The sequence below is a fragment of the Hyla sarda genome, chromosome 11 (assembly GCF_029499605.1).
Source record: "Hyla sarda isolate aHylSar1 chromosome 11, aHylSar1.hap1, whole genome shotgun sequence".
NCBI classification, from domain to species: domain Eukaryota; kingdom Metazoa; phylum Chordata; class Amphibia; order Anura; family Hylidae; genus Hyla; species Hyla sarda.
In genome coordinates this window covers 92,932,618-92,945,770 of record NC_079199.1, presented here as the reverse complement: position 1 = coordinate 92,945,770, position 13,153 = coordinate 92,932,618, and the positions used below count along the sequence as shown (strand labels likewise).

Here is a 13,153-nt window from a genome sequence, read left to right as displayed (position 1 = left end):
CCCCGATGTGGGGACAGCGCAGCGCTGATAATTCATTCATTCCCGAGGGGGGAGGGGCCAAACCGGTATTGCGGTATGGGGAAAAATGTATATCGTGCAGGACAAAAATTTCGGTATTCGGTATGAACCGGTATACCGCCCAGCCCTAGGTTATGGTCGCATCTGCATCTTGTGAGTCACAACGCACCTACCAGAGATTTTCTAAGCTTCAATTTCTAATTGTTAATCCTTGACCCCTTACAGAGCAATACAATTAGTTATCAGCCAAACCAGACACATAAGTAGACAGCACTGTTTTATGGACACAGAATAGGGTTTTGGTTGTCTATGTGAGATGACTTGTACTCCTTGGAGAGATCCAGCTAGTACGGGGTCTTTAGAATTTCACACTTTTATAAACTCCCTATCTCTATTGTCTTATAGGTTTACATGCCCTTATAAATGTGTACGGAAAATCAAACCATGGTGTCTGAGTTCCTTCTTCTGGGATTCCAAAGTCTTCATAACTTCAAGATTTTAGTTTTCCTTTGCATCCTCCTGGCTTATCTTGCCACATTAGTTGGAAATCTTCTGATCGTCATCTTGGTTGCCACCAACCACCAGCTCAAGGTCCCCATGTTCTACTTTCTCAAGCATCTAGCACTTGTGGATCTTCTGTTCACCACCAACATTGTACCCAACATGTTACATGTTATACTGATGGCTGGGGCTACAATAACCACAACTGGGTGCTTTATCCAGTACTGCCTTCATTCTCTTTCGGTATACACTCAATCGCTGGTCCTTGCTGCTATGTCTCTTGACCGATACATGGCCATCTGTCAACCTTTGCGATATTCCTCTGTAATGACCCCAAAATTGTGTCTTCATCTGGCTTTTTGGTCCTGGGCGGCCGGTCTCTTCCTCAGCCCAAGTGAATTTTATATAATCTTCCACCTGAAATTTTGTAGCTCTAACGTGATCGACCATTTCTTTTGTGATTTAGCACCATTTCTTATCTTGGCTTCGTCAAACGAAGAATTGGTGGAATGGCACGACTTAATCATCTCATTTACCCTGATCTTCATCCCATTTCTCTTCATCATCTTTTCCTATGTGTTTATTTTTATAACTATCTTGAGGATTTCTACCTCCTCCGGAAGAAAGAAGGCGTTCTCCACCTGTAGCTCACATTTGGTCACGGTCAGCACACACTGCGGGATTCTAGTTACTGTCTATGTATTTACTGCAAGGGGAAAGCCTATTCATGAAAACAAATTGAGGTCTTTGTTATACACAGTACTAACGCCGTTCATTAACCCCTTGTTATATAGCATTAGAAACCAAGAGTTTAGAAAAGCGATAACTAAATTAATTCATGGAAATAATGGAAGACAAGGTTAGTGAATACAAAGATTGATTACAGGTGTTATTCTGATAAATTGGGTTACACCTGAGGGTATGGGGCACAACGCAGGATGTCAGTGTAACAATTTTTCAAGTGTATCTCTAAATGTATTCAGACACAAAATGGGGGATTAAATACATAGTGCATATGTCAATGTCAAGGGATATGCTTATATGCCCCAGAGAATCCTCAGTAAATGTATGCTAATGTATACCTCTATGGGTCATAGCCCCATAAATTATAAGCCACATTTACCTATACTGGATGATCCCCCAGATACTTCTTATGGCAAAAATAATCCCAACTCAAAAACACTCACAATGTTAGGGTGCATTCACACCATGATTGTTTAATACGGTGACCGGATCCGGCTGGGAAATGTGAAAAACGGGCATTACCTTACCCCAGCCGGACCCAGATAGTCCGGTCGGCACATTTTTGCCCGAATACAGTTTTCTGACTGGACTGAAAACCGTGGTATGCTACAGTTTTCAGTCCGGCCAGCAAACCACATACAAGGCAAAAATGAGCCGACCGGAGTCACTATTTGACTCCGGTTGGCTCATTGAAGTGAATGAGATACGGGCTGGGTCCGGCTGGGGTACGGGAGTGCCCAGTTTTCACATTTTCCAGCCGGATCCAGTGACCGTAACTGCAAAACGTGGTGTAAATGCACCCTTAGTATCAGTGTGCTGTGATGGACCTCAAATGCACGTTTTCATTGCCTTCATCAGGGGGCTACAATCTATATGTCCGCATTCTGTCTAAATAGGGGGAGGTGGGGCACATCCAGAACGCTTGTCCGCCTTCCGCCCATGTCATTCTACAATAGAAGCAAATGCACAGTGTCCTGTCCGGGAAACATATGTTCCTCCATCATGAAATTACTTAGGACGCACGGCCACGCTACTAGACATGGAGGGGTGAACTGCTCAGACACCGGGCATGCACATTTAGGGAATGGAGCGGCGAAGACATAAGCTGATGGTTCAATTAATTTGACGGATCATATGCTATGACCCATATTATGTGCAGATATTGTGCAAATAGTACAAAGATATATATATATATATATATATATATATATAAATATATATATATATATAGTGCTGGGCGGTATACCGGTATGAACCGGATACCGTTTTTTTTTTCTCCCACAGTATGGATTTTTGCCCATACCGCTATACCGGTCGGGCCCCTCCCCCACCCTCTGAGTCAATAAAAAATTAAACTTACCCGTAATGGGGGTGGTCCGGGCCTCTGGGTGGAGGGTGAACTGGTCCGGGCTGTCCTTCTCCGGGGGTCCTCTTCTCCACTCCGGGCAGGCTCCGGCCCAGTACGCTGCATAGACGCCGCTACGTCCGTGACGTCAGGTGCGTCGATGCGCAGCGGCGTCTATGCAGCGTTACTAGGCCGGAGCCTGCCCGGAGTGGAGAAGAAGGACAGCCCGGACCGTTTCACCCTCTGCCCGGAATGCCGCCGGACACTACAGGAAGGATGTATGGCCTGGCTCACCCTCCCCTGATGGTCCCTGCAGCAACTGGGAAGGTGAGTCAGGGTTCTGGGATGGACAGGGGTCTGTATAATATACTATACCTACAGTAGGCCCTCCAGCTGTTGAGGCCCTCCAGCTGTTGCAAAACTACAACTCCCAGCATGCCCGGACAGCCAACGGCTGTCCGGGCATGCTGGGAGTAGTAGTTTTGCAACAGCTGGAGGCACCCCTAGTTGGGAAACACTGACCTATACTATACACTACTATATAGTCCAACATGCTGGGAGTTGTAGTTTTGCAACAGCTGGAGGCACCCTGGTTGGGAAACACTGACCTATACTATATACTACTATATAGTCCAACATGCTGGGAGTAGTAGTTTTGCAACAGCTGGAAGCACCCTGGTTGGGAAACACTGACCTATACTATATACTACTATATAGTCCAACATGCTGGGAGTAGTAGTTTTGCAACAGCTGGAGGCTGTAGGGTTGTTTGTTACATCTATTTAAAAGGGTACTCCACTGCCCCAGTGTTCAGATCATTTAGTTCCAAAAGCCCATTTAGTTCCGCTACGCCACCTCAATGCAAGTCTCAATGTGAACCTAAATATTTTATATATATAAATAATGTGACATTAAAAACTGTAATAATGGTGTATTTCATAATGAATATAGTACAAATAAAAGACATATCGTGTATCACAAATAAAGTTCATATTTATATTGCAGTGTGATGTGTACATTTAACCAATTTATGGAAAGTGAACAATAATTTAAATATTAAAGGGATAATCCAGGAATAGAAAAACACAGCTAATTTCTTTCAAAAAACCGCTCCCTGTCTGTCTCCTGGTGGGGTGTGGTTTTACAACTTGGCTCCATTCACTTAAATGGAACTGAGCTACAGAACCACACCAAACCTGGAAACAGACGGGGAGCGGTATTCGAATGAAAGTAGCTCTGTTTTTTTTATTTCTGGATAACCCCTTTAAAGTGACAAGTGCATATTAATAAACTACATTAAAAAATGCACAGGATACACATAAAAAGGGTTATTTTCGGGTATACCAATCCTCAGATGGTAAATGATATGTGCTCTCTTATCTTGCCTTTTACAAACCGGAAAGGATGCAAATAAATGTTGGATATAAATGATCATGATAGAACCTACAAAAAAATCTAAAAGACACAGCTAATAGTTAAAATTTGTCAATTGGTGAAGGTCTTTATCATTGCATAGACATATCCTTGTATGTATGTTGTAAAACATGCATAAACTGAGCTCCTTGCAGAGTGCAGAGGGTTAAAATCTTGAAAAACCTGAATCAATTGCAATGTATTTTCTGTACAGGGGAAAAGCAGACTTGGTCACATGTCCAGCTCTTGTCCAATAAATGCCTTAGGCAAGAAACAGCTGTAACCACTTACCTTGTTTTGAACACACCGGCCTCCATGCTGGCCGAGGCGACACATCCGGCACCAAACATGTCTGTGTCTAGTATGATATGAATAAAGAACTGAAGATCTATGATTGGTCATAAATTATTATTATTATTGAACAGTATGCTCACTTCAGTAGAGCAACACCAGATACATGAATTGTATCAGTTACCGCTGCTTAATCCACTGGGGTAAAGAGCCACGGGGTAAAGAACATAAAGAGATAGCAGTGACTACCATCTGTAATCACCATATATATTACCATCATATTGTTACTGACCAAATCCTGTATACTGAGACCAATATTACCAATAATACCAGAATACAAGGAGGAATATTATCACCATACATATTACCATCATACTGTTACTGTTACCCCCTCCATCAAGTAGACAGGTCCCTTTACCTAGTTCTCCCCATTACACCTGTAGGTAGCACCTATCTATTCAGAGCACCTGTGTTATATAGCTAGCTGCCCCCCGTACGTAGTTACTCCCTGTAGGTGTAGCCCCTGTATATAGTTGCAGCCCGCCCGTATATAGCAGTCCCCCTTTAGATATTGGTAGCAGCCCCCTTCAGGTAGTTGTATTGGCACCCCCTTTTTGTAGTTGTAGTACAGCAGCCCCCTTTCTGTAGTTGTAGTGGCAGACCCCTTTCTGTAGTTGTAGTGCAGCAACCCCCTTTCTGTAGTTGTAGTGCAGCAGCCCCCTTTCTGTATTTGTAGTGCAGCAGCCCCCTTTCTGTCGTTGTAGTGGCAGCCCTCTTTAGGTAGCTGTAGTTCAGCAGCCCCCTTTCTGTAGTTGTAGTGCAGCAGCCCCCTTTCTGTATTTGTAGTGCAGCAGCCCCCTTTCTGTCGTTGTAGTGGCAGCCCTCTTTAGGTAGCTGTAGTTCAGCAACCCCCTTTCTGTAGTTGTAGTGCAGCAACCCCCTTTCTGTAGTTGTAGTGCAGCGGCCCCCCTTAAGATATTTGTATTGCAGCAGCCCCCTTCAGGTAGTTGTAGTGGCACCCCCTTTTTGTAGTTGTAGTACAGCAGCCCCCTTTCTGTAGTTGTAGTGGCAGACCCCTTTCTGTAGTTGTAGTGGCAGACCCCTTTCAGTAGTTGTAGTGCAGCAACCCCCTTTCTGTAGTTGTAGTGCAGCAACCCCCTTTCTGTATTTGTAGTGCAGCAGCCCCCTTTCTGTCGTTGTAGTGGCAGCCCCCTTTACGTAGCTGTAGTGCAGCAACCCCCTTTCTGTAGTTGTAGTACAGCAGCCACCTTTTGGTAGTTGAAGTGCAGCAGCCCCCTTAAAGGATAAGTCTCATGTATAAAAACTAAATCAGTGGTCTCCAACCTGCGGACCTCCAGATGTTGCTGGGAGTTGTAGTTTTGCTGGGCATGCTGGGAGTTGTAGTTTTGCAACAGCCGGCTTCTAACATGACAGTGGGCTCAGCCTATCACTGGCCGGGGCGGGACATCGCTCCATCCGGTGTTAGGCTGACAGCTGTCCGACGTTCCCGTCCCCAGCGTAAGGCCGACGTAGGTAAGTTTTAGTTTATTTTCTTTAGCCTTTGCAGCCCGGGCATAGGGATACAGCGTACAGCAGTGGTCTCAAACCTGCGGACCTCCAGCTGTTGCAAAACTACAACTCACAGCATGCCCGGACAGCCGTTGGCTGTCCGGGCATGCTGGGAGTTGTAGTTTTGAAACATCTGGAGGTCCGCAGGTTGAAGACCACTGCTCTAGATATATTGAAAGAAAAGTGGTGTACATAACATACAGAAAAAAGTGTGCTCCATAGCAAACATTGAAATGGGCCTCGTATTATGGCAATAGCAAAGATTATATTTCTCCTTTTATACTAATATTATTGGTAATATTGGTTAGTATACAGGATTTGGTCAGTAACAGTATGATAGTAATATGTATGGAGATAATATTCCTCCTTGTATTCTGTTATTGGTAATATTGGTCTCAGTATACAGGATTTGGTCAGTAACAGTATGACAGTAATATGTGTGGAGATAATATTCCTCCTTGTATACTGGTATTATTGGCAATATTGGTCTCAGTATACAGGATTTGGTCAGTAACAGTATGACAGTAATATGTATGGAGATAATATTCCTCCTTGTATTCTGGTATTATTGGCAATACTGGCATGTATAAAGGATTTGGTCAATAACAGTATGATGGTAATATGTATGGTACCGGTGTTATTCGGTAACTATATGATTTATTTAGAGGTACATGTGTTCATCACAGGAAATTGTCTTAGCTATGTTAATGTGTATATATATATATATATATATATATATACACAGTATGTAATATTTTTTTTCCTGTTATGTACCCTATTATACCCAATTATAATAATATTTGCCACCTCCCCATTGTGGCTCCGCCTTCACATAGCCACACCCATTACCGAAATGGGCTGCTTGATCTAAAATGCCCGGACCTATTATTGCTCCCAGTCCGGCCATATATGAGATAGATAGATATGAAATCGATAGATAGATAGATAGATAGATAGATATGTGGTGTCCCGGTACAGGACATGGTCCTGTACCCTTTCTAAGTCCCTGCAGGGCTCTCCTGCAGGGCTTCCCCCCTTGCTCATCAGTTACTGCTTCATATAAATGCATTGTAAATGTATTGTGCATATTGTTTATTGTATATAAAGTTGTACAAATGTATAGGACCTTCCTGGGTCATGTGATCAACTGTCATGTGATGTACCATGAGTTCCCTGGGTACAGGGCCTACAGTCTTTGCCACCAATGGGATTTAGTCCAGCCCCCCTAGTATATAAGGGGCAGTAGTCTCTAAATTCACTCTCTTGGTTCCTGCTCCTCATCCTGTACACTACAGCAATACCAATTTCTGCACAATTGCAACTAGGCCAAAGCCTAAGGAACCTGCAGCCACTTCAAAACATGAGTTATCAAGCTCTATCTACATTTCTAGTGACTACTACTCAACTCAAGTATACAATTAGTAGCACGGTGGCCTGCATAAATCCTCTCAATACTACAAGTCCCAGCAAGCCTGTGAGGTATCCTGCATCCCGGTGGCCTCTAGAGAAACTGCATAATTGTAAAGACTGTTTCATAAGAAGTTTAAGTAAAAGTTCCAGTTATCTCATAATTCCTGCTGTGGACTTTATTGCCTGCTGTTTTGGTGTTGGTTGTCGGAAGGGCCTTTTGCAGAAAACAACCACGTCCTGGCGTCACGACAAATCAGGGGTTAATAACACCTTATCCCACAGGGTTAATACCACCAGACCCTTCTATACCGTTGCAACACCCCAGACACCACAGAAAGATAAATATGAGAGAGAGAGAGAGATATGAGAGAGAGATATGAGAGAGAGATATGAGAGAGAGAAATGAGAGAGAGAGAGAGATATGAGAGAGAGATGAGAGAGAGAAATGTGAGAGAGAGATATGAGAGAGAAATATATGAGAGATAGAGAGAGAGATGAGAGAGAGAGATATGAGAGAGAGAGAGAGAGAGAGAGAGAGAGAGAGAGAGAGAGAGATAGGAGAGAGAGAGATAGGAGAGAGAGAGATATGAGAGAGAGAGATATATATATGAGAGAGAGAGAGAGATATGAGAGAGAAAGAGGGAGATATGAGAGAGAGAGAGAGAGAGGGAGATATGAGAGAGAGAGATATGAGAGAGAGAGATATGAGAGAGAGATATGAGAGAGAGAGAGAGAGCTAGAGAGAGAGAGATATGAGAGAGAGAGATATGAGAGAGAGAGATATGAGAGAGAGAGATATGAGAGAGAGATGAGAGAGAGAGATATGAGAGAGAGAGAGCTAGAGAGAGAGATATGAGAGAGAGAGATATGAGAGAGAGAGAGATGAGAGAGAGAGAGATGAGAGAGATATATGAGAGAGAGATATGAGAGAGAGAGATATGAGATAGAGAGATATGAGATAGAGAGAGATGAGAGAGAGATGAGAGAGAGATATGAGAGAGAGATATGAGAGAGAGTTATATGAGAGAGAGATATGAGAGAGAGATATGAGAGAGAGAGATATGAGAGAGAGATATGAGAGAGAGAGATATGAGAGAGAGAGAGATATGAGAGAGAGAGAGATATGAGAGAGATATGAGAGTAAGAGATATGAGAGAGAGATATGAGAGAGAGAGATATGAGAGAGAGATATGAGAGAGAGAGATATGAGAGAGAGAGAGATATGAGAGAGAGAGAGATATGAGAGAGATATGAGAGTAAGAGATATGAGAGAGAGATGTGAGAGAGAGATATGAGAAAGAGATATGAGAGAGATGAGAGAGATAGATATGAGAGAGAGAGATATGAGATAGATAGATAGATATGAAAGAGAGAGAGAGAGATATATAGATATGAGATAGATATGAGATAGATAGATATGAGATAGAGAGATAGATAGATATGAGATAGATATGAGATAGAGAGATAGATAGATATGAGATAGATAGATATGAGATAGGTATATGATAGATAGATATGAGATAGATAGATATGAGATAGATAGATAGATAGATAGATAGATGATAGACAGACTAGATAGAGAGAGTGTGAGAACAGAGGGGCTGTTGTATGAGCGGACAGTCACCACAACAATCCATTTGCTTTCTCCATTCACAGGACACAGCACTCTCCGCATTATTCCTACAGCCCCTCGATGTGCATTGATACTTCTCCCCCTCCATTCCTCGGCTCTTGAGTATCTTTACGCTTCCATTTCAGACTCTGTAAAGATGTCCTGTTATTACATAATTTATGTGGATACATCATACTCAGCGGCCTTTAAGAATCCATTGCTGGGCACTTATCTGCTCTGCTGGGAGACTGAGACAAGAAGATAAAGGGTCACACGGTCTGCAGAATGGATTCAGGGCAGTGCTTCCCAACCGGGGTGCCTCCAGCTGTTGCAAAACCACAACTCCCAGCATTCCCGGACAGCCAACGGCTGTCCGGGCATGCTGGGAGTTGTAGTTTTGCAACAGCTGGAGGCCCCTTGGTTGGCAAGCACTGATTTAGGGGATAGTACCTAACAAAAGGGCTCCCTGAACGGACAACATGGTCATGGGCACTGATGGCTTATGGATGTCTGTGTAGATAGATGGCCCGTCTCGTCTGACCATACAGAAGACCTGCTGTGGAAAATTGCTAAAAAAACATAAAAAAAGGTATGTTATCAATAGAATAGGTAAAATGTCCTCCAGTATATAGATGCTAATGGCCAGGCCTCCATTCATTGTCTATGAGGCCGAGCACTAAGCAGTCATTCATTCCAGGGACAATCTTATCCTCATACTCGGGATCGGTGAGGGTCCCAATGGCTGGACCCCCACGTATTAGCGTGTTATCCCTTATACTGTGAAAATACCCCCTTAAATCTGGACCCCTTTAAAGATCTCATACACTCCATGGGGGAGATTTATCAAAACAGAGGAAAAGCTGTCCAGTTGCCCATAGCAACCAATCAGATCACTTCTTTCATTTTTCACAGGCCTCTTTAAAAATGAAAGAAGCCATCTGATTGGTTGCCATGGGCAACTGCACCACTCTTCCTCTGCACAGTTTTTGATAAATCTCCCCCCCCATGTCTGTATGGGTCAGAGCTGTTCTGGTAGCACAAGCGGTCACCTTCATTAAAGGGGTACTCCGGTGGATCTCCGCTGCGATCAGCACCCGGGACCTGCCGCGAATGATCCGGGCATCGCACCAATGCTCGCGGTTATGCTTAGGACGTAAATGTACGTCCTGGTGCGTTAAGTACCACCTCGCCAGGACGTAGATTTACGGCGCTCGTCGTTAAGGGGTTAAAAGGGTACTCCTTTGGAAAACATATATATTTTTTTTAATCAACTGGTGCCAGAGAGTTAAACAGATTTGTAAATTACTTCTTTAAAAAAAATCTGTATCCTTCCAGTACCTATTAGCTGCTATATACTACAGAGAAAGCTCTGACCACAAAGATCTCTGCTGACACCTCTGTCCGTATCAGGAACTGTCCAGAACAGGAGCAAATTCCCCATAGCAAACCTACGCTGCTCTGGATACAGACAGAGGTGTCAGCAGAGAAATCCAAAAACAAAAGAACTTTCTCTGTAATATACAGCCGCTAATAAGTACTGGAAGGCTAAAGATTTTTTTAATAGAAGTCATTTACAAATCTGTTTAACTTTCTGGCACCAGTTGATTTAAAAAAAAAAAAAAAAGTTTTCCACCGGAGTACCCCTTTAACCCCTTAACGACGAGCGCCGTAAATGTACGTCCTGGCGAGATGGTACTTAACGCACCAGGACGTACATTTACATCCTAAGCATAACCGCGAGCATCGGTGCGATGCCTGGATCATTCGTGGCAGGTCCCAGGTGGTGATCGCAGCCAGGGACCTGCCAGTAATGGCGGACACCCACGATCCCGCGGATGTCCGCCATTAACCCCTCAGATGCTGTGATCAATACAGATCACGGCATCTACAGCATCGCGGTCACAAAAATGAATGGTTGGATCGCCCGCAGCGCTGCCGCGGCGATCCAATCATCCAGCATGGCAGACGGAGGTCCCCTCACCTGCCTCCGCTGTCTTCTGGGAGTCTTCTGCTCTGATCTGCCTTCCCGCAGACCAGAGCAGAAGATGACCGATAATACTGATCAGTGCTATGTCCTATACATAGCACTGAACAGGATTAGCAATCGAGTGATTGCTTTAAATAGTCCCCTATGGGGACTATTAAAGTGTAAAAACAAAAGTTTAAAAGTTTAAAAAATAAAGTAAAAAAATGTGAAAAACCCCCTCCCCAATAAAAACATAAATTGTCCGATTTTCCCTATTTCACCCCCAAAAAGTGTTAAAAAAATATTTTCTATACATATTTGGTATTGCCGCATGCGTGAATATCTTAACTATTAAAATAAAATGTTAATGATACCGTATGGTGAACGGCGTGAACGTAAAAATAACAAAATTTCCAAAATAGATGCTTTTTTATAACATTTTATTCCCCAAAAAATTTATAAAAAATGGATTAAAAGTTCTATATAAGCAAATATGGTATCAATAAAAAGTACAGATCACAGCGCAAAAAATGAGCCCTCATACCGCGCTTATACGGAAAAATTAAAAAGTTATAGGTCTTCAAAATAGGGGGATTTTAAACATGCTAATTTGGTTAAAAAGTTTGCGATTTTTTTTAAGCGCAACAGTAATAGAAAAGTATGTTATCATGGGTATCATTTTACTCATATTGACCCAAAGAATAAAGAACACATGTCATTTTTACCGTAAATTGTACGGCGTGAAAACAAAACGTTTCAGAATTAGCAAAATTGCGGTTTTCTTTTTCATTTCACCACACAAATAGTATTTTTTTGGTTGCGCCATACATTTTATGGTAAAGTGAGTGATGGCATTACAATGGACAACTGGTCGCGCCAAAAACAAGCCCTCATTTTAGTCTGTGGATGAAAATATAAAAGAGTTATGATTTTTTGAAGGCGAGGAGGAAAAAACGAAAACGTAAAAATGTAATTGTCTGCGTCCTTAAGGCCCAAATGGGCTGCGTCCTTAAGGGGTTGTTTGTGCTGTTAATGTTACAGCCGGTCAGAGTATTCATAAAATCAGTAAACTGTATTATTCACCTTAAAAAGAAGATTTGCATCATATGTTTCAAAAACGCAAAAAATAAAATACCAAAAGGAGGATATGTCACTACAAATGGTATCACTTCTCTATTACACAGTAAGACAAAAACACTTCTGAAAATATAGTAGTCACTACAAAAAGTAGAAAAGTGAATACATCTGATTGATACTTTATGGAAAACCTAGAATAATATAGCGCAATGGGCTCCTATAACCCATCCATTTACCACTAAAGGAACCAAGTTCTACACCAGGGCTCCCAAAGCTTGATATACTGGGGCCCCACCAACCAGAACATGATGGTTCTTGGGCCCACACAGCGTCTTTATAGGGTTTAGCTCTTGACATGACTAGTTAAGAACCCTGGGGGAGATTTATCAAAACCTGCCCAGAGGAACGTTGCTGAGTTGCCCATAGCAACCAATCAGATTGCTTCTTTCATTTTTTAAAGAGGCTTGTGAAAAAATGAAAGAAGCGATCTGATTGGTTGCCATGAGCAACTCTGCAACTTTTCCTCTGGGCAGGTTTTCATAAATCCCCCCCCTCCTATCTTTTCACAGACACTGGTATTATTGGTATGTTAAAGTGTTCCTGTCGTCAACAAAAACTTTTTATATAATGTAGATAAGAACATTATATGTATATTTGTAATAGACATTGGTTAAAAATTTTATATTTTTGGGTGAAAAAATGCTGTCCCAGGAGATATTGTCTGTGTGTCTCTATGATGAGTCCAAAAACAGGAAGTGAGGGTAGGACAAGCAGGGATCTGTGCAGGCTCTTGGCTTGTCAATCATCCTGATGTATGAGCCAGGAGCAGGTTATAGAGCCTCAGTGCACACTGTCCTGCTTTTTGTTAGTGCACAGAGCCCTGCTTGTCCACTCTCACTTCCTGTATTTGGTCTCCTCATAGAGACACACATGCAATAGCTGCAGGGACAAAACTATACACATTTTTTAACCAATGTATATTACAAATATACATATAAGGGTATTATCTACATTATATAAGAAGTGTTTGTTGACGACAGGTACACTTTAAAGGGGTACTCCGCCCCTAGACATCTTATGCTCTATCAAAAGGATAGGGGATAAAATGTCAGATCGCGGGGGGTCCCGCCGTTGGGGACCCCGGGATCTCGGCTGCAGCACCCACCTGTTGCGGCTTCCGGCAGCGCTGAAGGCTCTCATCCTGACG

The 13,153-nt window shown here is 42.8% G+C and overlaps 1 protein-coding gene across 1 annotated transcript; it reads left to right on the top strand.

Moving 5' to 3' along the window:
• Positions 1-462: 462 nt before the first annotated feature.
• LOC130294971 (olfactory receptor 5V1-like) lies at positions 463-1,383 on the top strand. The gene has a single exon (XM_056545128.1). The coding sequence runs from the start codon at positions 463-465 to the stop codon at positions 1,381-1,383; it is 921 nt and encodes a 306-aa protein (XP_056401103.1).
• Positions 1,384-13,153: the final 11,770 nt, after the last annotated feature.